General features: G+C 38.5%; 1 protein-coding gene across 2 annotated transcripts in view; it reads right to left on the bottom strand.

Annotated features, from left to right (window-relative positions):
• Positions 1-395: 395 nt before the first annotated feature.
• LOC104589973 (phenylalanine--tRNA ligase beta subunit, cytoplasmic-like) overlaps positions 396-27,419 on the bottom strand; it is a 43,181-nt gene continuing 16,157 nt past the window's right edge. For both annotated transcript variants that reach the window (XM_010248465.3, XM_010248472.3), the window contains exons 12-20: positions 22,029-22,154; positions 21,818-21,919; positions 17,416-17,550; positions 8,154-8,228; positions 5,028-5,135; positions 2,982-3,077; positions 2,824-2,907; positions 2,530-2,617; positions 396-1,242 (exon numbers count right to left, since the gene is read on the bottom strand). In XM_010248465.3, the coding sequence (XP_010246767.1) occupies positions 2,546-2,617; positions 2,824-2,907; positions 2,982-3,077; positions 5,028-5,135; positions 8,154-8,228; positions 17,416-17,550; positions 21,818-21,919; positions 22,029-22,154 (798 nt within the window). In that variant the 3' untranslated portion in view covers positions 396-1,242; positions 2,530-2,545. The remainder of the gene's footprint in view (positions 1,243-2,529; positions 2,618-2,823; positions 2,908-2,981; positions 3,078-5,027; positions 5,136-8,153; positions 8,229-17,415; positions 17,551-21,817; positions 21,920-22,028; positions 22,155-27,419) is intronic.

The following is a 27,419-nucleotide window of genomic DNA, read 5'->3' as shown; positions in this document are numbered from 1 at the left end:
CATAATTTAACAAAAATACCACTCTCAAACAGTAAATGACTCAATTAACACATACTTGACTGATCATAATAAAAAATTAAGATGCAATAAATGAAGAGGCTACTAGCTTCGTCGCCTTTCATAAAAGCCAACCGAAAAAATTCAAAGTGACTTGCTATTTAACCCTTAATAACCAGCCTTATACACCATATGAAAATTGCTTCTTCATTGCCTCACCAGTCTCATTGGACTAGTTTCTGCCCTTGGTCATCAAGAAATTCCTTAACCTCAAGGTAAAATACTTAACCTTGCCTTTGTTGAATGTTGAGCATCATATCCATTTCCTTCCTATTCATGGATGTACAATTTTGTTCTCTACCACCTTCAGATCTTGTTTCTAAGTGTGAACTTTGCCATTGTCCAATTAATTGTATTTAGTTGCATATGAAATTATGCATACTGTTTTTATTGACAAATATTGGTGGCTCTCTTTAGGATTCAAGTTTATGTGATATCATTTTCTAGTTATAGAATTGTATCAAAAATAAGAAATAACCTCTGTTTTGCAGAGTCAAGCATGAGCAGCAAAGGAAAGAGACCAAAGGTGGAAATTGAGCTGAACCTCTCACCACCAAGGATTTTTCAATACGATGAATCACCAAACCAATCAGCAACATTTTCTCCAACAAGCTCCTGTGTGTCAACAGAACTTAATCCTGAAGCAACTGTTCCTCCTAGGGTGACATCAATGGCAGTATTTGGGTGTCCACGTTGCTACATGTATGTTATGCTGTCTGTAGACGACCCAAAATGCCCTAAATGCCACAGTTCTGCTTTGCTTGATTTTCGCAATGGAGCTAATGGTATTGGTACCAGCAACTGCAGAAAGAGAAATGAAAATGACAGCGGTAACAACAAGACCGGGAATATGTAGGCTTCCTTTCCAAAGACCTGCCAAAAGAATAAATAAAAGATACTACTAGTCTCTAAATAAAAGATACTGCTAGTCTCTTTCTCTCTCCAATTTCTTCTCCCTCCCTCTCTCTCTCTCTCTGCAACAACTGCCGCTCAATTGATGCTGTCTTACATAAATCTAATTATCTTTTTTTTTTGTGAAAACCCAGAAGTAATTTCGTTCAAGAGTTTCCAGTATATGCTTAAAGGTTACATTGAGGAAAATCGGGAATAAGAGACCAGGTATGAGATCTACAAAGAGAATATGCTTGCTTAGCAATAACATGAGCACTTGTATTCCCCGAACACCTGACAAAGGATACAGATGAATTAGAAAACCTACCTAGTAGATCCTTGCAGTTAGAAATAACACTTCTAATTAATGTTCACTATCTGCAGTGAGTCCCCTTCAATATGAATAGCAATAATAAATCAGAGGTTAAGTAGTGGGCGAACCAGACAAGGCTTGATCTAGACTTGACCCCTTAGATATCTGGACCAGGCCTTAGCCAAAAAATAGTCTTAACTCATAAAGTCAAGCTTGGGGTAGATTCTTATTGACCTCAGCACAGTTTTAGCACCTAATTTCACCAGGGTCAATGAACCTATCATCTCCATCTCTATGAAATCACTGACCTCTCAGCCCTTGATTCTAATATTCTAGGCTTACTGAGAACCAAAAATCCACCTAAAAATTTAAGCGTTAAAGCCTTCAATAGAACCATCCAGTAGACCCACTGATATGCGTGAATAGTTGAGGGTCATCAACATAACTATGATACTCTGCAGTTTAGCATGAAGCCAGCTTTCAACAAATTATTGTAAAAGCTTACGAGCAGCATTTTTAACAGTCACTATGACAATAATTGATTGCTGTCTAGATTCCCCTCAGCTATGACTGTTCTTGAGATTATCTTAAACCTCAACATTGATTATCAGAATCATGATTTAATATCTTCTTCTAGTGTTGTAATACTCCTTTTTCATGCCTGGTATAATTACAGATTTCAGTTCCGTGCACCTTGATGACTATCTAAAGCATAATTTCATAATGCAGTTGACAAGTCGTAGCCACCATCAGGTGGATTCCGTATGGATTGCACCAACTATAGCTCTAAAAACAAACACAATTTTCCTAGAATTTTAAATAAATTTTATCAAGCATTAACTTATTTTGGATAGAGCAAGTTTTGCCCATTATGTCAAGGGTACTCGCAAGGATCAAAATATTGATACGTTGGATACCAACAACACCTTGGGTATCTGTGTACTGATACAGACCGATACTCTTTTTATTTTTTATATTAACAGCCTGAGAGGGATGCCTTCCATCATCCCAAACTTTGAAAAACCCCAAACCCCCTGTATTGGTGTTTCCATGCCTCTCCAGACCACCAACCATATCAATACTTTGATCCTTGGGTACTTGTCCATATCTAAAAAGGATTAGTCAAGGTTGTTTCAAAAACAATACAGTTTGCATGTAAAGCATGCGGTAAACCTAGATCTCCTTTCCTAATCAATAGAGTAAACATAACATGATGTTTCATAATAGAAAGCAAGGAAAGGAAAGATGCATCAGAAGAAGCAACTTACATTTCTGCTGATAGAATTAACTCCACAAGGACTCAATGTTAAGTTCTACAAAGGAACAAGGATCCGGAATGTCGAAAATAATTAAGACCTGAAAGGTACATGATGTAAAAACAAGTTTGACTTGGAATCAGATGAATATCGTACAGAATAAACCCCACACAGAGACACCTATTAGTCCAGTACATGACAATTCAATTAAAATAGCAGAACCTCCATGACATAGAAGCCTAATTAGTCTGCTCATATCAACTAAAAAAGGCAAACATATCCCTTTCTCTTGATCAGAGGAATTACCTCCGGGTTCACAATACCAAAGGTCCCAATGTGATTTCCTCTGAAAATGATGTTAGCTTGTCTACCCAGAAGAAATTCAGGCTCCTTCAATAGATATAAGATTGTAAGTATGGCATAACCAAATTTTCCACAAGTAAATGGAGTGAAATAATGCTTACATCTGAACGCTTAATATAATAACCAGAGTTGTCCCCAATTGGAACGAAAGGCGTTCCAACTACTTCCATGATTCTGTCTACCAGGCAATGAATTAACTGGGAAAAAAAAAGATTAAAGCTTAATACTAAGAAACACAAATTTTGCGATCAAATATATATATTAAATTCTAATGTGAAATATACCAGAAAAATAAAGGGGGAGAGAGGCTTAAGTATATAAAGAAAGCATATCCACACTCACCCACTTAAATATGCACATAGTAACATTCTCAGTCAAACATATTATAATGCAGCATAAGCTTGCAATGCCAATGAAGAAGATTTTAATAATAGAAAATGATGCTCTGTATTTCGGAATGTGCAGGCTTCTCTTGACATTTATTGAATACTTTAAGCCATAAAACAAGAGTCCATGCGACCAGAATCAGTTTGCACTTGAAAGGATCTTTTGTGCTATAAGGGATGAATTGACCCCACAAGTAGTATCACAAATCATTCAATAAGATGTGTATCATTGAAAATAATAGAAATTGATATTCTGATATATTTCAAAATCTGCAAGCTTTGGTTGACAGATGTGCACTCAAAAGGATGTATAAGGGGATGAACTGACCCCACAACCAGTACCACAAATTTTTAGTAAGACCAGTATAGACAATGGAAATGATAGAAAATGATATTCTGATATATTTAACGATCTGGAAACTTCTATTGACGTTTATTGACTACTCTCCACCCCAACAGAACAGTTCAAGGGACCATAAACAGTTCGCTCTTCGAAAGGATGTTTCGTGCTTCAAAAAATGAATCCACAAGCAGTGTTATAAATCATTCAATAAGACGTGTATAAACAATGAAATATTGAACCATTACTAAAGTTGGGCCGGGTAAATCAAAATAAAAACCATTGACAACAGAATATTCTCCTGGAATTGCTATGTTACAGTTCATTAGTTCCTAACTGATCATTACTGATCATGCAAAATCATGCTATGTTACAGTTATTGCATATCACACACTGAAGTGGTGTCCCATAAATAACCACTTAAAGTGGCATTTCTCTTCTTAGTTATCAAACATTACTCGATCTTGGTGCTCTAGGGCAGACGTTTCCCAAAGGATCTGGACCCCACATACCAATCCCACTTCCCTTAGCCCAACAAATAGAAATTAGCCTATTCGCAACCACCAGCTTACCAAATTTAATGTCCCAAGTGTGGTGCAGTCTAAACAGAAAGGGAGTTAAAATCTATTAAAATGTAAATGAGTAGGTCAATGAAAAGTTATTATGCCCATTGTAGATTAAAAGCAAGACAATCAGACCACAAGTTTTCCAATTGAGCAATTGCATGGACACCCCACCTTTGGAAGAGACTCGTTGGTCAATACATGTCCAATTGTCCACAAAGTCAACTTATGTTCAACTGTCCAAAGTACATGTTGGAGTCAGCCACAGTGCAAAGCAGGTAATTTACCAAAATGCCTACCACATCAAGTCTCCAAAATTATTATGAATCCCCACTTCAAAAGCATCTATATAATAGTCATCCAAGCATTTGAACTTTCCAATAGGGCACTCTAGTCTTTGTATTTTTCCAATAGGGCACTCTAATCAGGTTCCAATTTCTGTGTCTGAATCCATGCAACACTGTGGAGTACCAATCAAAATTTAATTCAACAAGATTCCCACTGTGAGGATAATATTCTGTACAATTATCTAAACAAAGAGAACAAGGGCACTACCTAAACAGTTCTGGATACAGAAAAAGAACTATTATCCTTGAACTGTCAGAGCAAACCTTCTCAAGAAATATGAATGTGATATTCTATTGAAACTTTCAATGTCATTGACAAAAAAAAAAAAAACATCTGAATTGAATAGCCGGTAATAAACAAGAACCTTGCAAAAAATTTAGAAAAAAAAAAGAACCTTACTAGATAAGACAAAAAAAAAATTATACGCATCTTTCTCTGGATCATCTGTTCAATACTTTTTAAGTGATCAACAAGATATTAATAGCTCTATTTTTTTCTAGGAAGTTTTACCTCAAAACCTGAGTTAGCACCACAATATAGAGCTGCAAGATGGCGTTGATTTTTCGCACCAACATCTTTTGCTTCATCCAACACTGCTACATCACCCACTTCAAATATCTATAACCAATAACAAATTATGAGTCTCAGAAGATACACTTTGCACAAAAATCCATAATATAAGCATTAATGATGGAAAGAGAAAATTACTGCATGCAATGTAAGAATACAGACAATATCCACAGAAAATTACTACATGAATTTTAAAGAAAAAGAAACGCACAACAGGAAGTATGATAAAGGGAACCAAAGGGCATCAAATGGCCCAACAAAAGCAAAGGCCATGACCTCTATTTAAGTCAATTTCCACAGACTATGCCTATTCACCTCCATGAATCAAGCATAAACATGGTCACTCCAAATTGGCCCATTTTTTAAAGAATTACTGAAGAGAAATACATGAGACCTATCCCTCTAAGAGTGGAGGCCAAATGAAAAAGGGCAAGATTCATGCCAAAACATGTAAAAAATGCGAATACATTTAGAAATAAGGACTGTCACCACTTACTGATCTCTTGCTCCTTTGCTACAGTTTATGGAATTGGATTCTTACGTTGTTTGAGTGTAGGTGGAACCTGCATCTGATACTAGTTTGTTGTTTAGTGCGTCTATTCTTGAATGGCACACAAAGAGAGGGAGAATTATGTGGAAGTGCATAAGAGCAGCTTTGTTGTGGACAGTTTGGGAAGAAAGGAACACCAGAATCTTTTGTGAAAAAGAAAGGAGCTTCTCGGAAGTTAAAGAATGTATTTTGACAAGGGCAATTCAGTGGCTGAAAACTCTAAATCTTTGGTGCATACTCTTTTGATGACCTATGGAGAAGCTGGTTAGCAGTGGCTAATACTTCTACTAGGAAGGACAGACATGGGGTTGAATGGATGCCACCAGGGGAGGAGTTTATCAAGCTAACTTTGATGGAAGTAGCCGAGGAAATCCAGGACCTTCAGGCATAGGAGGAGTGCTGAGAAACAGAGATAGTTGCTGCTGTACAAGGAATCCAGCTTGCAAATCGGCTAGGCATAGAGCATCTGATTATTGAAGGGGATTCCCAGGTGATAGTGGGTTGGTTGATGGATCCAGACACTGTGATTTGGGGTTTTAGAGATCTTCTCAAAAAGGTTAAATGGTTAAGAATATGACAATAAGAGTTCAGTGGGTAGGCAGATCAGCAAACACATTGGCTGATTCACTTGCAAAACAAGGGGTTTTCCGGGGTACTTTATTTTGGGCTTCAGTGTAATTTCTTTTGTACTTGTAACTTTGTAATTAGCTTTAAAGGAAAGGTCGCATCTCATGCCTTTCCACAGGTTGCATGTAACTCTTATTTGCTGGTTTAATAAAATTTCACTCATTTATCAAAAAAAGAAAATGAAGTTTTGTCCTAGTGTTCTTTTATTTCTTCACCACTTTCTTCAGTAGAACAATTATTAGTGAAAGGTATATGTTGTAAAAGGTGCATACCTCTAATCATTAGTCAAAAATACATGTCGTAAAAGATAAAAGCATACCAATGTATTCAATTTTATCACTTCAAAATTGGGAAATCAAATATTCTACAATAAGATGATCAAAAAAATTGCACCCTGCTTAACAAAAATGTAATGTACCTAAATCAGAACTGTTCACCATCATACGACATGATACTTTTGATTTTGCCCCATTTCATTAGCTTCTATATTCAGTAATTTGCAGAACCCACATCCCAATATATCTGGTGACTTTTCTTGTATGAAATTCTATTGGGCAACAGCTTTGTTCATCTCATTATCCTGTCCCAACTCCCAAATCCCAAGACTTCCCAAAGCCCAAATACCCTCAACCTCTTTCTTAAACAATCTAATTGAAACCTTAATCATTCTGGTTAAATATCAGATTTAGGACATATATGATAAGGTACCAGTAAACCGAAGAATAAGCATTTGTAAGGTTTGGTTATGGATTCACTTAGAAGGGTGCTAGATAAATTGATGAAAGAATGTAGCTGGATCAGATAATCAGCACTCCAAGGATTTTAGCTGATCATGTTTTCTCAGGTTCTTAATGGCTGATCAATGTAGTGCCATTTCTAATTCCTTTGGAAAAGTGGTTTCTTGGGACTTGGATTGCTTCTGTAAATGGCTTCCAAACTAGGGAGATTGGAGCCCAGATGAACTATAGAAATCTCCTTGAACTACAATGTAATCTGGTTCTTGGGCCTGCCTTCTTTCCGGGGGCCTACTTGTATGTTGTATCCTTCTCTATATTCTTAATAAAATTACATTACCTATTTCAGAGAGAGAGAGAAAGAGAGAGGCTAGAAATAACTATATGGGCACCTAGAGTCACTCTATGAATAATGCAGCTCAGAATCCTGCATCAACCAGAAACACTAAGTAGCAATTAGCAAACTTCACTCAAAATATAAAAATTACCACATTTTGCATTCACATAGCCTCTCCATCCGTACTCCTAAAATCTAAAATTAAGAAAATAGAAATTTACAACTTTTCCAACTTTCAATGAAATTCAGTAACTACTTACCCATCCTATGACCTTGAAATTTTAAGATGAGATTAATACTAGACAATCATAGGTAGACTAGACCCCATTAAAAATTTATAACAAAAAAAATACCCCTACTATCTAAAAATACAATTACTTTCTTGCATTCAGAGAGGGGTTCCCAAATTACCAAATATCTAAACAAGTTGAAAACTATTCTACTAGTTTCATGTTTTTTTTCCTAAAACAAGACAAATAATTAAAACTGCCAATCAAAAAAAAAAAAAAGGAAAGGTAGAAAAGAGGGAGGAAACAAACTCCAAGCACAACCAAATGGGGCAATTGCAAAGGATAGTGAAAAAAATACATACTACAAAAAATTGATGTCAAGAGTTAGACATCCCTACCATATACAGGTTAAGGAAACATTCGAGCAATTCAAGTGTACATGGTTGGCAAAGTGTATTAGTAAACAAATAATGGTACTAACTCAAGCTTACGACTCACATTGCCAATACCAAATGGTTGAAAAGAAAATCTATAACAAGAGAAAACATGAAGCACACCGCACAATTGAAATTACATATAATAAGGTACCTTTATGGGCTTTGGATGATCTTTGTTGTGCCCAACAGTTTTCAATATACCTGGCATGAGACTTGTTCGAACAATCTGCAGAAAAGCATAAGATGTTAATGCTGCCACAATTAAATAATCAATAACTCAGCACAAACAAAATTTAATAAATGCAAATACAAAATAAATAGAGAAAACCCTAGATGATGGAATATTATAAATAGCTTTTCTCCAATTATGACTGTTTCAAGTTTCAACTGAAACAAAAAGGTGTTAAATTTGACCGCATTTCTGATGCTGAAAGGGATTGACTATAAAGAGGATTTGAAGTTGAAATATTGATGGTGACAAGCACTAACCCATGTGGTTTCCTGACAACTTCTATATTCGGTTTTGGCACATCACGATGATGAGTGATGACTATCCAGGTAATGCACGACTTCCATAGCAATATTAACCTTACCAGAGCAGCTAATCCCACCTTTATCACTCTTATCACAAAGCTGCAGGGAGTGTAGACCTGAAAGCTTTTAGACTCAGATAGGAAGAAAACATCATATCCTCCCCCATGGAGACTTTGTGGATGGATGTTAGATTCTTGCTAGCCCTCTTGTAAGTTGTAACTAACATAGGTTAGAGTTTTATGTGGTAAGGTTTCCCTGGACTGATATGTAAGCAGGGCTTGGAGAAGGCATATGGCCACATTTGTTAGAGTTTTATGGATTATATGTTGTTTATAATGGGTTTTGACGCAAAGAAGATGCAGTAGGCATGGAAATGTATATCTAAACCAATTTTTTCAATTACAATTAGTGGCATCCCGTGAGATTATTGTAGAGAAGATGGGCTGAATGGCCCATAGCACAGTTGTGTTGTAATTTTATGTTTATGTTTTGTTTTATTAATGGGCATTTTTCTTAGGGGCCTGTTAACATTAGCTTCTCTTGTTTAATTAGCTAGCCGCCCCACTAAGGGCTTACTTGCAATTTCCAATTATTAGTGATTAATTTTTTAATGAAAATTATGGAAAGGATAGGACGTACGAACAACACTTCTCTTTCACCCTTTCTTCTCAATCATTCTCTTCCTCTTCTTCTCTTCTTGCTGTCTCCTTTTTCTTTCTTCTTCTTTTAATCAGATTTCTTATTTCTTTATTTGGGACTGTTTTTCTTCTATTACTTTCCTGGAGAAAAGGGTCTTAGACAAGGAGACCATTGATCAATTCTCTAGCATAATTATCACCATATTTCATCACATCTTTCAAGGAATTCTCTAGCAGTTAGCATACAGCTGAGTTAGTCCTTTAGAGGTTTATATTTTCACCTATCACGAGCCTAGTTTCATAAGACTCCTTCCCTGTCTTTTTTTTGATGAATATAAGACCCCTTCCCTGTCCTACATCAACAGCATAAGTAGTGATAAAGTAGTGTGGGGGACTGCTCATAAATCAAGCATGATCTCTTTTTGTTTAAGTTCTTGCCTAGATAGAAGAAATTTGGGAAATTCTTAGTTCAAAAACAATATATTTTTAAATTAACATATTTCAGAATTCTTTTACATTATGCACTCAAATAACCAAAATGCTATGATATTTAAGCACAAAATTCTCAAATGCCTGAAATATACCATGTGCAATACAACTTCCAAGATAACCATGCTGTTACTTCCAGATGCCACTAGAACATATGTGAGTCTAATATTTTTTTCTTTTTTTTGATAAAAAACAGAATGTTTTATTAGATTATAAAAATTGTGAAACTTTGAGTACAAGAGAGGGGAGGCAAAATATCTTAACTCCCCAACAACAGAGAACAAGAAGGAAAGCTAAAAAGTGGCCCAAAACAAAGAATCCTTAAGCACCCCTTGCTTGGCTAACCCATCAGCCATGGAATTAGCACTTCTCTTCACCCAGCTGTACTTCACCTCAATATCCGTACTCAGCCATTTAAATTTTTTCTTTTCATTTCTGTAGCTCCACAAACCATTGCTGTCTTCCTTCAACCACCTAATTACCACCTCCGAGTCCCCTTCAATGATCAAGCACCAAACGTTTAACTCTCTTGCTCTTTTGATTCCTTCCAAAGCTGCTAAAATCTCTGCCCTAAGAGAGTCACCCTCACCAATAGGGCCGGAGAACATAGCAAAAATAAGCCCAGCCTCATTTCTGAAAACTCCCCAAATCCCAGAAGGGCCAGGATTCCTTAAACTACAACCATCAAAATTCAGTTTCATGAATCCTGAAGGAGGGGGGGGGAGGGGGGCGGGGGGGGCAAGAAGGTCTAGAGGTCCTTTTGCACTGAGCCGAGGTAGCAACTTCTTTCCACTTTCTCAAAAGATCAGCCATGGAGAACTCTTAAAAAAGCTCCAAAGATTTCAGCCAATGACTGACCCTTAAGTGTATCAATTCAGTTAAATTCTCCATAGATCTTTCCTTATCTGAAAAAAGTCTAGAGTTCCTCTCTTCCCATACGGACCAGCACACAGCTGCTCTAATGCTTCTCCACATGATCTTCCCTCTTTTCTTAGGCCATCTAGAGAACGAGGGAGAGAACAAGCTTTGCAAACTCACGGGGGATTCCAAGTGCATCCAAACAAAGATGAAGCCCATTCCCAAATAGTCTTAGTAATCGGACAAGTAACCATAAGGTGGTAAGCCATTTCCCCATTAGCTTTACAAAGAACACACCTATTGGGAAGTAAACAAGAATTAGGTCTCTTTCTTTGAAGCAAGTCGGTTGTGTTTATTCTTTCCAGGAAAGTTTCCCAGCAAAAACTACCAACCCGAGGAGGAATGGGTTTACTCCAAATCTCATTAACAGGGAAGGAAAGGCCAAAGGGAGCAGGAGGATGGACCAAGGTCTCAAAAAACGACGCACAGGAGAAGGAACCATTAGAGGATAGGGTCCAAATTCTGGAGTCATCCTTACTCGGGTCTAAGAAAACATTTTCAAGGGTGGCTAGTAGAGACGACAGGCAGCCCAAATCCGTATCCCTTATTGTTCTCCTCAACCCTAGATTCCATCCAAAACCGGAATTAGAATCAGAAGGAACTGAGAAAGAAGAAATGGGTTCATTCTTCAGTTCTGACAATGCATATAAGGAGGGAAATTGGTCCATTAGAGATGAGTCCCCAACCCAAGGCTGCTCCCAGAATTTTACGAGATTACCAGAGTTCAGATCATACCTTATCCAAGGGGAGAAAACCGAAAGCAAATCATGAATGGCTTTCCAAGGAGAAGTAGATGTAGTCCTTGCCAAGATTCCTGGATCCCAGTCATTGTCTTCCAGCCCATGTATACTAGCCACAATCTTCGTCTAGAGTTTGTCCCTTTCCATTGGAAACCTCCATAACCATTTCCCCAACAATGCCATGCCTCTTTTCCTGATACTCCCAATCCCAAGCCCTCCTAACCGCTTGCTTCTAGTTACCACCTCCCAACTCACCCTATGGTCTTTCTTCTCCTCCTGGTTCCAACAAGAAATCCCTCATTAACTTTTCCACTCTACTTGAGACCTTTGTGGGAATCTTAAACACCGCCAGAAAGTAAACAGGAAGGTTAGCTAGGGTAGACCTAATTAAAGTGATTCTCCCCCCTAGAGAAAGATAATTTTTCCTCCATGAGGCAAGCCTTTTCTCAAGTCTTTCCAAAAACGGGTTCAAGAAGCTATCCTTCATGGGATTATCTCCTAAGGGGAGACGCAAATAAGTCAATGGCCAATCCAAAATTGCACACCCTAATAACCCCGCATATTCACTTACCTCTCTCTCCTCCAAATTCACTCCCACCAAACAGCTCTTATCAAAGTTCACTTTTCGATTGGACATCTGCTCAAATAATTGTATGGCCAATTTCAGGTTCCCTATCCAATTTATGTCCCCACCTTCACAGAAAAGAATTGTGTCATTTGCGAACTATTAGTGTGTTAGTGGTACTTGCTCCCTTCCTATTCTCCACCCTTTTACTAAGTTCCTCGCATCAGCTCTATGAATCAGTCTGCCCAAAACATCTACAACCAGAGTGAATAGGAAGGGGAGAGTGGGTCTCCTTGTCTTATTCCCCTTGAGGCAGGAAAGAAATTCCTCATAGCTCCACTCACCAAGATTGAACAGTGGCAGCTCTTAATACAACCCCAAATCCATTTACACCATCTGTTTCCAAACCCAAAACTCCTCATCACCTCCACCAGGAAAGACCAATCAACTAGGTCATAGGCCTTCTCTAAATCTAGTTTGCAGACCACACCTTTCTTCTTGGACTTCTTGAAACTTTCCAAACTCTCATTTGCAATCAAGATTTGATCAATGATCTACCTCCCCTTCACAAACAGTCCTTGATTGGGTGCAATAATAGAAGGAAGAACTTTCTTTATTCTTAGAGACAGCACTTTTGCAATTATCTTATACAGACTATGCACCAAACTGATAGGTCTAAAATCGATAGGGTGTGAAGCCTCTTTCTTCTACGGGATCAAAGCAATAAAAGTGGAGTTTAAGCCTCGATTGATTATTCCCCTCCTATGAAATTCCTCAAGGACCCGCATAATATCCTGCTTCACAACATCCCAGCAATCCTGATAAAAAACCATTGTGAATCCATCTGGGCCTAGAGCTTTTGTCCCATCCATCATAAACACTGCTTCCTTGATCTCCTCTATATCAAAAACCTTCTCTAACCCCTCCCTATCCACTACACTTAGAGTAGGCCAATCCAGCCCTTCCAGCCAAACCCTCACATTTACCGGCCTTCTGAAAATAGATTTAAAATGATTTACAAAGGCTTCTGCTATTTCTACTTGGTGGGAAATTACTTCACCTTCGACTTCCAATTTTGAAATGAAGTTCTTCCTTCTGCTATTTGCCAAAGAATGGAAAAACCTCGTGTTTCTGTCTCCCTCCTTTAACCATTTGCACCTAGATTTTTGTCTCCAACTTATTTCCTCCTAGAGCAAAAGGTCTTCCATCTGCCTCCTCACACTCCACCTCAACTCTTTGTCTTCCTCTCCAAAGGGACCCCTTACTTCCTTCAAATCCAAGTCCTCTAATTGTTCCAGCAAAGTCTGCTTTCTCTCCCCCAAACTTCCAAACTCCAGCCGGTTCCACTCCTTTATCTTGGATTTTAGAAATTAAAGCTTCTTGTGGAATTTCATACCCTCCCACTCTACTAATAGATTACATTGCTCCCACCAGTCTTTGATTTTCTCAATGAACCCCGGATGAGCCAGCCACATGTTCTCAAACCTAAAGGGGGTAGGTCCATCTCCTCTTAATTCCTCCTTACACATCACTATGGGCCAGTGGTCTGAGGTAAGTCTAGGGAGTGCCCTAGAAGTTAGATTCCTCTAATGCTCTTCACAATCTGTTGAAAACAGAAATCTATCTAGCTTGGAGCAAAACGGCCTAGATTGTAGGTTGGACCAGGTGAAATTGTGATTTAGAAGAGGGATTTCTTTAAGCTCAAAGGTGTCCACAAACTAATTGAAATTCCTCATACTTGTAGTCACACTCTGACTCGGATTATTAGTTTCCTCTTTGAACCTCACCACATTAAAATCCCCTCCCACGCACCAGGGTCCTTCCCAGAGTTTCTTTCCACAGTTTCTTTCTCTGTCTGTAGTCGTTGGGGTCATATACATTTGTTAAGACCCAATCAAAACCATCTGCCACCTACCTGAATTTCACAGATACTGAGTGATCTCCTATTAATTCCTCGACCCCTACAACCACATCCTCTTTCCACAAAGTTACAATCCCACCTGAAGCTCCCCATGATAGAGCAGTCGCCCACCTTATCCCCCTTGATCTCCACACACCTCTTGCCCATCTACTATTGAAATCAGATCTCTTAGATTCTTGAATTAACACCACATCCGGGTCAAACTTCTTAATCACCTCTTTGATAGTTGCTCTCTTTTAATATCTTTGTGCTCTCCACTCCTAGCCATCTCCTCAACTCTGCCCTCAGCCTCCCCACTATAATCCGATTCTGTCCCACTTGTAGCCTTCCTCCATAATTCATTTATTTCAACTGCTTCCATTATACTGTCAATGATTCCCCAAATTCTTTTATCCTTGCAAGTTCCCTCCACCCTCATCTCCCCTTCCAACAACCCCCTGAAAACTTCTTGTGGTCTTCTGACTATGGGCTTCAGACTCTGAACTGGGGAGGGAATCTGGAACAAGGGACACGGCAACCTCATCAGTAGAAAAAAATGAATTTACAGAGTTGACAGATTTACCTGAAACTGACCAAGAGTTTAGAGGGGAATGCAAGGGAGGACAGGTGGAAGCCAAACCCAGTAAAGAGAAATTCGAGTTTTCTGTCTCCTCGTTTTGGAGGGAAACATTCCCCGTCATTTGGTTTACACAGGCTGCTTCTCTTACCCGACTGTTTACCTCTCAGAGGTGTATCCCCGTTCAGTTTTGGGTTAACACGATCTGCCACCATCTCGGTTTCTTGCCTGGCCCCAAGACTTGGTGAAGGCTTATCCCCTTGTGGGCATTGGAATTGCCCCCCGTCGGTTTGGCCTGCATTGTTGGCTAACACTGACTTTTCCTTCCGATCTACCCCAGACTCCACTTGTGCGCACTCCCAATCCCCAAGAAAGAGACCCATCAGATTTAGAGTCTCCCTGTTTTGATCTCCTTGGAGTTCATCGTCTTCCAAACTCCCTTTGCTTGAAATTTCTTCTGAACTCTCCTCCTCATCTTCACTTTCGGAACTACACTTTAACCAACCCTTATCATCCTCCTCCCTTTCTTCCGTTCTGTCCCTCAGGCATCGCGGATTTGGGCGATCTACTGCAAGAGAGAGTTGTTCGTCGACATCCCGCCGAAAGACCCAGCTCAGAGACTTAGTTCCAGCTTCTGTTCGCCGCCCCTGAACCTGGTTCGTTTCAAACACACCTGATTTGGAAGATGATAGACGGTAAGTCTTGTCTACCATCTCCCTCTCCTTAACCCGACCCACGTGACACCTTAAACTGTCACGTGGCTCACTTAAAGTCTTCAAAGGTCTAAAGGCTGGGCCGCCCCTGCTTCCAGCCGATTCAGATAGAGCCACTCGGTTGAGACCGACCGGGCCGGCTCCTCTCCTGGCCACGTCAGCAAAGGAAGGACCACCATTAATAAAATAAAAGTCTTTAATTCAAAAATATTTGAATTTATTGCCTTAAATAAGCATTTCGGGACTGATTAACCTCCTGCGACTGTTCCTCTTCCCTTTTCATACTGCCGAACTTCCGCTTCTCCATCCCTAGCTTGCCACGTGTCCTCCACCCTGCCACTTCACCATCATCCCCTACCTCCGTTCGTCTTCCCCAAAGCGATGCTTCAGCTTCAAAAGCAAGCCAAATCTTGTACCAGGCGCCACCAGAGAGGATTTCCAACAAGCGAGGCACGTTCTCTGGCTTTATGCCTGCAACCTTGATCTCCACAGCTCGCAGGTTCCTCTGGTTTTGTTCCAGCAAAACACCACCTAAAACTCTTGTGATTTTTCCCAGAATCGATTCATTCCAGAGGTTGAAGGGAAGCCCTAACAGTTTAATGGAGAAACCGCCTTCTTCTGGATCGACTTCATTGCAGATTGGGACCCAGTTTTGAATCTGTATCAGCCCATCCTCAGTTCTTACCGTGCTGAAACTCAACTTCTCACCACCCACGTCAAGGATTGCTTTCTTCTCAGAAAACGGCAAAAGAACAGCATCGCCATCAACACCCAATCTCTCTGCCACTGCGTTAAGGACTTTTGTCCAATCCCTTACCACCTTATCTGCCTTTAACACCATTCTGTGCTCCCAGTTGCTTCCTTCTTCATCGAGAGTTATCTTCCGAAGAACAGCTGCAGAGTTTACTAAGACCTCTTGACAGAGTAGGATCTGCTTCTTACTCGACGCTGGTAAACGAAGGGAGGTGGAGTTACAAACCATTGGGCTTCCATTAGGCTCTTCGCCCTTCCTCTCAACCTTCACTAGGAAAGCTTGAAGGTTCCTAGCAAAGGAGCTCCAACCTTGCTCCCTTGGCCCCTCCGGCACATAAATCATCTGCTTCTTGTTGATGCCAAAATACTCTGTTACTGTGAAGAACCAGCCCCTCATTTTTCCTAAGTACTGCATCGTATCTTCTACCACCGCAACTCAGTGAGTTTTTCCAACCTTCTTCCTTGATAGTATTGACTACTCCATCAACAAAACCTTTCAGCCAACTGCATGCTTCCTCTGGTAGAATAATCGTTGCCCTATTTCCTTCCCTGATCTTCAAGTACGACTTGCCCTTTGTCCGTCCCTGCTCGAATAGGAATTTCTTTGACTCTATAGCCAGCTCCACTTGCCACTTCCCCGCCTGAGTGAAACTCCCCATCTTACCTTAAATTATCTTATGGTTGTCTTTATTTAAGTCTAATATTATGATTTATAAATTATGAAATTTTGACATATAGCATCCAACAACCAATATATGCCACATTGATTCACACTTGGATCATTTACTGACTTGGAAAAATCATGCAAACCATCAATATTGAAAAGGTTAGCTAAATAGCTGGTTTCACATTTTCCATGATTTCACAGTTGTACTTGTAAATTCATGATTGAGTCCGAGCATGAATAAGGCAATCAGTGCAAGCCAAAAGTGCACAGAATTGATGATTCATGGATAACTTCTTAAATAGTTCGCAAGGTTGATAATTAAGCCTATAACACATACTAAAAAAAAGCTAATCGATGCCAAAGGGATGACATGTCATTGGCACAACCAGAAGCCCCAAGAATTAATGACAGAACAAGTTCAGATCTTCTTCATTAAGGTTCAAGAGACCAAATTTCTAAATACAGATACATAAAACTAACAATAAATTACAAATTTACAATGAGAAAGATCAGCCATGCAGAAAAGTCCACCCAAAGCCTTAAAAAGGGCATATTCAACCAGTATCCCAGTCATACACCATGGAAGATAAATAACCGTCAATGTAACAGCTACGATGAGAAAGATCAGTCATGCAAAGAAGTTTGATAAAACATATCCATCTTTTCTCTATAATAGAATCTTCTGAGGATACAAGAATAAAAGGAATGCTAAAACATATTTTAAAAGATGGTAAGCAAAATAAATACTAATAAAAAAGACACGTACGCACTAGCATATATACCAATGCATATGAACATATGGACAATAGACATGGAAAAATTAACTTAGGGAAGACAATTGCTGCTTCTTTTAGTAGAATTTAGTTTATGATTAAATTTTCTAAGATCTATCCCTATGACAAGCAGGCAGTAAACAAACCTCAAAATCCGATGAACGAGGATTTCCAATGATCACAGCTGTTGATTTGTCATCCTTGCGATTCAACATTGAGAAATTCTCTTTGTATGAGCACAATATCCATGTTAAGACCTCTGTAAACCCATTCATTGCAATCTAAAAGCAAAAGAGAACCAGAAATGTGAAAGAGAACAATATGCTGCAGACTGTTGAATGCATGGAGGAACTACAATAGAAATTATAAACGAAAATTTTAAACACTATTTTTGCTTGGTAACTTAATCACCCATAGAATTAAAGCAGAATAAGAAAAATCGAAGGGTGCACCGTGCATCCAAGGTCCTATGTGATAGGAGAGTGCCACTTAGGCTAAAAGGAAAATTTTATTCTTATTGTTTGTGAGTAAAAAATTGGATTTGATTCAAAGAGAAAAAGAATGGAAAAAATAAGAGAAAAAATAGAAACCCTCTCACCAACCACCCAACACTCAGGTCTCAACATCAAAACTTTCCACACTCAATGGAAACTTCTTTTCCAATTCCTGAAAAGTTTTGCTCGCAGATTCTTCCCCTCCTATAAGCAACAAACCCAATAACTTGCTTGCTTTGACTTAGGTTTCCACTACCTTCTGCAAATCCACATTTTTCTCTATTTTTATCACTCTCAACAATTACCCCCTAGCGCCTCCACCCTTCTTTGCAATGCATCATCATTTTGAGCTTCAAAAGGAAGCCTCAAATCCTTCCTCTCCACCACATTCTTCAATAAGTTCAAAGTACTACTACTTGTATTGGAGCTCTGACTTCTAAGTCTAGCCTTCACCCCCCTTCCTTTTATATATCCTCTTGAACTTATTGCAAGGACATCCCCAACAAGACCTTCCTTTAATCAATGAAAAACTTGGGTGACATGGCCCAAATGTCCATTGTTTGATCCTTTATATGTTTTGGATTAGCCAGAGCAACATCACTCTTACCGTCCCCAACAGTCTGTCACTAACTCTTCCTGAGAAACATTAACCTCAGGTTCGGCTTCCCAACCCCTGCACTCATTGGCAATGAATTTTAGGTTTTCAATCTGAGAGAAATTTCAGCAATTGTCAAATTATCAAAATTACCTACTAAAGCTAAAACCTTAACTGAATCCAAACACTTCTCTACCACCCGATCACCTAAAAGACAGATAGGTTCATTGAACATTCAAGTCTTCTACTACAAACTTCCGACCACCTTGTGAAACCACAAACACATCCCAAGCTTCAAGCGCAAGATCTTCTACAATAAGATTTCTTCCCCCTCCACATACCTTTCAACAGAAAGATCTGCCCCCTCTGAGAAAGTTTCACTTGGAACTTCGAAAGATATCCCATCCAAAGACAAACTTCCCCTTGAATCATTTGATTTTGCGTCCCATCTCAAGGACTTCAAACCCTCTTCACTTGAATACCCAGTGACCACCCACTCCCACACTACCTTCTTACCTTTACCAGAGCTTACACTTTTCCTTAATGATTGCATTTTTAAAACTGCCCCCTCTATCCCCCTCACAGCCTTAGCTATCCACCTTTTTTTTGTTTACACCAACCTACAATTAATCTCTTCTTCTACAATGAATCAACTTTTTTAAACCTCTAAGCGGCAGATGATGATAGATAAAAGGTTTGGTCTACCATTGCCTGATTAAAATCTCCCATCACATGTTTCATTAAAACCTCAAATGATTTCTTAAAAGGCCTTGCATTATAAGGCCCAAGCCAGGCAGACCCATAATGTCTTGGATTAGGCCCACCGCCTTAACCTCTCATGCAATCAATTAAAGCTCCACCTTCTGGCTCAGTAGATCCTGGTTCAGAAGCCTCGACCCAAGTCGACCCCAACTTCCCCTCAACTTGTCGTCTTCCCTTCGATGTTCTTAACTTCGTACATGCCTGTTGAAGTTCTGTTCCCCACACTTCCATCTTCCACATGAAATTTCCAGCTGTCCCTACCTGACACCCCATGTGCAAAATTCCACTGTATTTCTTGGACCGAAATTCAAAGAGTTGCCATTTAAGAGGTAAGACCAAAAGTCTTTTAGTTTACCCCGGTCTTCCTCTTGTTTGTGAAATGATTCAAATAATTTGAATTCTCTAACCTTGTGTTGCCACATAGGATGTGCCCTTCCACATCATCATTTCTTCCTTGCAGCATAGACTGAAGTGACGAGCCAAACCTCCTGATTCAACTTTGACTTTCCATGGAATTCCTTCAGATTTTGCTCCTACCACCCTAATCGTTATCAAGTACAGATTACCCAAAAACATACCCATGAGGATCCCTCCACACAGAGATGCAATCGGCTTCATATTACTCTCAACCATAAATGGAATGACAACCCTAAGATTCTTATCACCACTGCTGCTTTTGTCATGATAGGTTTCTGATGTAGCACAGCACTGAATGGTAGGGGCTGTATTTTAATCAACTCACCAAAAATTCCTTAAACAAGTCTCTTAGCCCAGAAATTTAAGGTAAGATTCAGCTTCTAATTTGTGGAACACCGTCTAACCCACAAAATTAGAAAGTGTTAGAACCCTCCCTTATATTCAATAAAAAAATAAAGAAGAGAAAGAGTCTAGGATTACCTGACTCTAGTAAGGCAGATTCCTATAGCGTGAACAGTAACCCGAAAATTAATTAACTTCAAATATCTATTCTGCTCTCAAAAGCTTCACCCTCCCTTTTAAAATAGGGAAGAGTTGGTTACAATAGGACTCCAAAAAGAAAAAGAAAACTGACTTACAATAGGAAACTATATTCTCTAAGGAAAAGGAAACTGACTTGCAATAAGAAACCAGCTTCTTCAAGAAAAAGGAAACCTAGACTTCTAATAGGACTTCCAAAAAAACTAAAACTAATGTATTAAGCAACCTAACAAAAACTGGACTTGATTGATGCTACTTGGCTTAACTATTGGGCGGCTACTGGGCCATTGATAAATAATTTAAGATTTCATTAAGAGAGAGAGAACTGGAGATACAAAGCTTCCCATGAAGAGGTGCAAGCTGTGTCCTCTCCAAAGAACAAGAAGAAACAGAAAACAGAAAACAGAAAACAAATTTGTTGTTAGATTACTTTACTGTTATTTTATTATGCTGTCAGCATGTTTCTAGTTATCTTTTATTTGTTTTTTATTAAAGTGTGCCACCAGGGGTATTTATGAAATTCCCTCTTTATTTTTTTATAACAACATTATAAATAGAAGACTGGGCACCACCAGCCAGATTTTTGGCTCCAAAAACATTCTTCTCTTCTCCTCTCCTCTTCTTTCTCTTCTCACTTTTCCATTAATACTTGGAAGAAAACATGGTATCAGAGCAAGGCTCTGAGCGATAGAAACATTTTTTTCTCAGAATTTCTTTCTTCTCACCCAGAATTCTTTTTTCTTGGAGTGTGAAGAGGAGAACACCTGATCAGACTGGTTAAACTTTTCAGTTACTTCCCTTTTTTTTTCTCCTTGGTCGTAACACCAAGGAACCTCTTTGGTGACAGTCGATGCTGTGAAAAGGTGTTTCTGGATGTGTGTACCTTCATACAGGTACTGTAAGGGGTTGCATGGCTTTCATAAAGTCTGTTACTCAAGGTTCCCAAATGCAACTACGATATTCATTTAACCAATTAATGAAAAGCTGAATCTTGTTTCATTCTGATATATCTGTCATGTAAGTTTATGCTGGGTTAGCCACATACACACAACTTTCAAGATCAGATTTTCCTGCAAATTATCCACTGGCAGTGTGGATACAGATGCATGTTGTTTATACACACACCAGGCATAGAAAAAGAGAGGTGGACCGAGGAAAATTCCCTTCGGGTGAGTACAAAAACCTTTAGAAATTTTCTGAGACCAACCTTATATATCATAATCCTATATACATTTTTTTCTCCAAAAACTTTGGGGTCTATCCTCCCAACAGCCCACGTAGGTTTGTCTGTCTGCCCATGTATAAAAATGTCAGCAAGGTCATCTCCTAACAATTCAATGTGATGTAAAGAACAAACAATCAAAAAAATAACAAAAAATGAAGTGATGTCAAGAACACAAGTTCCTTAAAATGGCTTTAACTATGAATATAGAGCACAAATTTTCACGGGAAGTGATATATAAATGTCAATAAAATAAATACTAGAACATGGTTAAAAAAGTGCTAATGATAGTATGGATAAACCTCATTCTTAATTATTACTAGAAGATGGTTAAAAAAGTGCTAATGATAGTATGGATAAGTACAGGAACAAAGTACTGAAAATGTAGTGGAACAAAGCAGACCAATAAATAATAAGGAGGTGCTGCACAACAAAATAAATTGCAAATGCATTATTATAACTGAAAAGTATGAAGAGAACTGAAAACTGTACCAAAACAAGAATGCAGTGGAATATACCTCCAATCTAAGAAGATCACTAATCTGGTTCAAAGCTATGGGCTTCAATGATGCTGGCTTTGTTTTTGGGATTTTATTAAACCCATATGCAATGGCTACATCCTTAAAGAGAAAAAGAAATAAATGCTTGGTTACACAAAATTAATGTTGAATGGACCTCAAGGATCTGTAATATTCATATCATTAGCTACTCAAAACATAGTAGTTATACCTCCATCACATCACAAGCATGAAGAACGTCACTTCTAGTTGGAGGTACAGATACAACAATACTGTTTCCATCTCTTGAGACAGACTTCTCAGCTCGCAACTGCATCTTATTCAATAAACTAGACACCTGAAAAAATTAGTAATTTGAGAATCCAGATTTAAAATCTAATGTTATAGATAGATATGTTGTTTTAAGCATCGCAACAGATGAAAATGAAATTGACAAATATGCTGACATGCAGTGAACATGTAGTTGCTACACTAGAAAAAACCACAATTAAAACATTACTTGAAGTGGAACGGAGGCTTTTGCATGGTTGGTGGCATTAGAAAGGCACTTGCTTACTCAGGATCACTCGAGTCCAGAAATTTCAATTTAACAAGTGTTGACAATTTGGGAATAGAGGAATGCAAGAGTTTTCACAGAAAAGGAGAGAAACAAGTAAGCAATAAGAGATTGTGTGATGGCCAAGGTGATGCACTGGATTAGAAGTTTAGAACCTTGGACTTGTTCTCACAGTTCTCTTTTGATCATATTTGGAGAAATTGGGAGGTGGTGGCAAGAAGCTCCTCTAAGAAGGAAAAAGTTCAGATGGTTTAGCAAACGCCCCTTGTCGGATTTGTCAAGCTGAATTTTGATTGAAGCAGTCTAGGTAACCTAGGCCCCTCTAGAATCGGAGGAGTATTGAGAAATAAAGGACATGTCATTGCTTTATTCTCCAGGCCAGTGGAAATGGGAACTCAGCTAGAGCTGAACTGCTTGCAGTATTACTAGGAGTCAAAATTGCAAGGAGTTGAATATGCTCAATGTGGTGACTGAAGAGGATTCAAAGCTAGTGTTGGGATGGTTGAAGGAACCATAATCCATAATTTGTTTTTCTTCAGAAAATCCTTAGCTTCAATCATCAGCTGATAGGTCCTAGGAAAGTAGCCCAACTCCGGATCATCAAACCCATACAGATCATGGATAGGGGTGTCCATGAAAACTGAAAAACCAAACCAAACTGAGAAAACCGAACCAGAAATGCAGTTAATTGAACCGATCGGTTCGGTTTCAATTTGGTATTTTTGAAAAACCGAAGGACCGGTTCGGTTTTCAATTAACCTACAAAAAAAAATCGGCAGCTAATCAAACTGGCTAGTATATATATTTATATGTATATTTTATATATATTTTTAATATATGTCACATAGTTTCTATATATTATATATAAATATATATTCATTAGATATATAAATAAATACATATATTATATTTATAATAATCTATTTATAAATATATTATATATATTACATGTTTTTATAATATATAACCGATTAAGCGGTGGTACCGGTTCGGTTTCGGTTTGGAGAAATGAAAAACTGATGGTACTAGTTCGGTTTGCAAAAATTGTCCATGGTTCAATTAACTGAACTGTGGACACCCCTAATCATGGAGCCCATACGGGTCGTGAAGCCCATGAAGCATCAGCAGTGTCAAGCCCAAAGCCTCCCTTGTGTTTTGTCTATACACGCAGGCCACGTCAAGACTCCCCACATATATAGTTTGTTGGTAATGATGAAATTATAAGAAAGCCTATACAAGGCCAATCAGTAGTGGAGAGCGCATAAAGAATCATAACTAACTCACCTTTTTTTTTCCCACTTCCTCCTCATCTTCCTCTTTTCTCTCTCTTCCTCTCTGATTCTGTTTCTCTTTTCTGGAGGAAAGAGTTTCCTCGAAGAAGCTCTATTGATTGAGAGTCTATCAACTGCTACCAGAGCCCTTGATCCACCATGCCTACCACTCAGAACCAATCACAGGATGAAAGAATCGATCAGATGGAAGGTGAGCTGAAGGGTATCAAGGACGCCTTGTCTGTTGTGGTGTCCCAGCTTGAATGGATGTCAGCTCAGCCCAGTAAGGAAGCGGACCAGAAGGGATCAAGCAGCAACACACATCTATGGAATGGTACCTTCAATCTCCGCAGCCCCAAACTGGTGTTTCCTACATTCTTAGGTGACAACCCTTCTTCCCCCTGGATTTACCTTGCCGAACGGTACTTTTTTTTGAAAAGGTAAGGTAAGATTTTATTAAAATAAATTAACAAAGTACAACAGATTCCTGGACAGAAGGTGCCCAGACCAAATACAATTACAGACTCCAAATGGATTGAGAGCTAAATAACTCAGCTACATTCAGGTGCTTAAAGTCAGCAGTAACCGACACCCAAGAGATCAGCTTGCTGACTGACTGCTGAGCTAGCTCATCTGGGGTTTTTGACTTGTTAGAGAATACTCTATTGTTTCTTTCTGACCACAGGGACCACAGAATTGCTGCAGGAATTGTTTTCCAGACTAGCCTTACTTTTTTCCTCAACCCTGTCAAATTCCAGCTAAAAAGGAGGTCTTTGACTGATCTCGGCATGGCCCAACAAACTCCAGCAGACTTTAGAAAATGCTCCCACACTCTAGAAGAAATTGGACAATGTATACATAGATGGTCTGTGCTTTCAGGCATCAGTCCACACAGCCCACAAGCAAGGTTCAAGACATGCAGTCCCCTTCTTTCCAGACTGATTTTTGATAGGCACTTATTAAGCACACCAGAAAATTTGACTTAGAGGAAGACACTGCATTCCAGATTTGTTTACAAGGAAAAGTAACCGACCCAGAACTGCCAAGCTTAGATGATAACGATTTGACTGAAAAAATACCATCCTTACTCCATTTCCATATCCACTTGTCTTCACTAAATCTGTCAATATTTTGGCCCTGTAATAGATTCAGCAGATCCAGCATCTCATTTAGTTTCCTATCAAACAGATCATTTTTTTATCAATTTCCTATCAAACAGATCTCTCCTAAACCGGGGAAGCCAGGTCATCGTACTGTTGGAAAACTCATAGCAATCTGCCACCAAAACTTCCTGGTGAACTGCACACTGAAAGAGACGGGGAAAAGCCTCAGCCAAGTTACTGTTCAGACACCATAGGTCTCTCCAAAATTTAACCCTGTCTCCTCTGCCCACTTTGATTTCCACTCCTAGTAAAACCGCTTGACTTTTAGGATACCCTTCCATACTGAGCAGCCCCAACTAGAGAGATGGTCTTCTGATTTCCAATTACTCCAGTCTACCCCATGATTGGCAGCCATTAAGTTTCTCCACCAGGAGTTTTTTCAACAGCAAATCTCCAGCACCATTTGCTAAGCAAAGCAGTATTCATCACCTTCAGCTTCCTAACTCCTAGACCCCCTTCCTTTCTAGGCAAGCATACTTGGTTCCAGTTCACCAGGTGGATTTTCTTCTCCTCCTCCCAACCCCTCCAAAGAAAGTTTCTCTGCAGGCTTTCAATTTTCTTTGCAACTTTGGCTGGAATAGGAAAGAGGGACAGGAAATAGGTGGGGAGAATGGAGGGTATTTAGCCTTCCAGGAAGAAAGTATTTAGCCTTCCAGCTGAAGGGTATTTAGCCTTCCAGGAAGAAAGTTTCTCTCTAGTTTTTCAATGACTAGGTCCCAAATTGCAGAGGAGGAACATTTTGCTCCAAGAGGAATCCCCAAGTACTTCATAGGGAAGAAGCCCACTTGACAAGCCAAGACTCTTGCACCGTCCTCCAAATTTAGTACCTGCCCAACCGGGATGATTTTGCTTTTGTTCAGGTTAACTTTAAGGCCTGACACCACCTCAAACCAGCAAAGGATCCCAAGCAAGATTTCCAACTGATCAATTGAGGCATCAAGGAAGCACAGAGTATCATCAGCAAATTGTAAAATATTTACTTTTTCTGCTTGAGGAGCAATTGCAAAGCCATCCCAAATCCCATTCTCAGCAGCCTTAAGGGAGAATTGAGAGAGAAACTCCATAAGACAAATAAAGAGCAAGAGGGAGAGGGGGTCTCCCTGCCATAGGCCTCTAGAGCCTTCAAAAAATCCTGCCAGCTGACCATTAATTAGGACTGAGAACTTTGGTGATGATACACATACTTTAAAACAACTTCTCCATTTCTGTCCAAAATGCATTTTTTCTAGCACTAGATCCAAACATCTCCAATTAACATGATCATAGGCCTTTTCTATGTCTAGTTTACATACCATCCCTGGAATTCCCTCCCTTTGCCTCGAGTCAATGAGCTCATTGGCTACCAGAACTGAATCAAGCATTTGTCTCCCTGGACAAGTGCACTTTGATAGCTTGAGACCACACTACTCAGCACTAACTTCATTCTTTTGGCCAGCACTTTTGCCAGAATTTTGTAAAAACTGTTTAGAAGACTAATTGATCTGAAGTCTCTAAGTTTTGTGGCCCCTTCTACTTTCGGGATCAGAGTCACAAAAAGTGGTATTAAGGCTTCTTTGTAAGGAACGTTACAATGGAAGTCCTGAAAGACTTTCAAAATATCTTGTTTAATCACATCCCAACATTTGATATAGAAAAGATTAGTAAGACCATCAGGTCTGGGAGATTTCTCAGCCTCCATTTTTTGAATTGCTGTTTTAATTTCCTCTTCAATAAAAGGTCTCTCAAGAAACCTAGATTGATCCAGACCATGGTTTCAAATGTCACCAAATGTCGCTAATGTCACCCGACATATGTCGATGTCAAGGCTCACCGACATGAAAATGGATGGTAATATAAAAATTACATTATGTCGGTCAACATTTCCTATATTTCGGAAATGTCGACCAAATCGGTCCAAATAACCAAAAAAAATACAGTTTTTCCTATTATGTCAACAAGGTGTCGACTAATGTACATTAAAAATATAATATATTAGTATATTATATTAATATAGTACAGTATATTTATATAGATTATCCCATTAATATTTCTATTTAATAATTCAAATAAAATATTTATAAAAAGAATTAACAAAATATAAAAACAAAAGAATAAATTAATTACTTTATAACATAAAACATAAAATATTTTTCATGTAATAAAATATTAACTAGTTAGTATTTTTTAAAATATTTATTAAAATCAGAAAATGTTTATTAAATTTTATAATAAACCATATTCTACATTTAATATAAAAAATCAGAATAAATTTAATAAATTTTATACTAAATCATAATTTATTATAAATTTAGTATTAAAAATCATAATAAATTCATTAAGTTTTATAAGAAATCAGAATTTATCATAATCTTAATACTACAAAAAGGAGAATCAGTTTATTAAATTTATAATAAAACATAATGTATTATAACTTTAATATTTAAAAATCAGAATAAATGTATTTCTATTTACTAGTGTGAAATAAATATATTACAATTTATAATAAATCAGAACTAAAAATAAGAAAAGAAAATATCAGATAACCTTGTAAAAACATCAAAATGCATAATAAATCAGTAAATCATCATTTACTAATTTGTTATTGATCTTAGTTTCTTAGCTTTATATAACGG

Source organism: Nelumbo nucifera, chromosome 6 (assembly GCF_055504915.1).
Source record: "Nelumbo nucifera cultivar China Antique chromosome 6, China Antique-T2T, whole genome shotgun sequence".
Lineage (NCBI taxonomy): Eukaryota > Viridiplantae > Streptophyta > Magnoliopsida > Proteales > Nelumbonaceae > Nelumbo > Nelumbo nucifera.
This window is presented reverse-complemented; position numbering and strand designations above follow the sequence as displayed.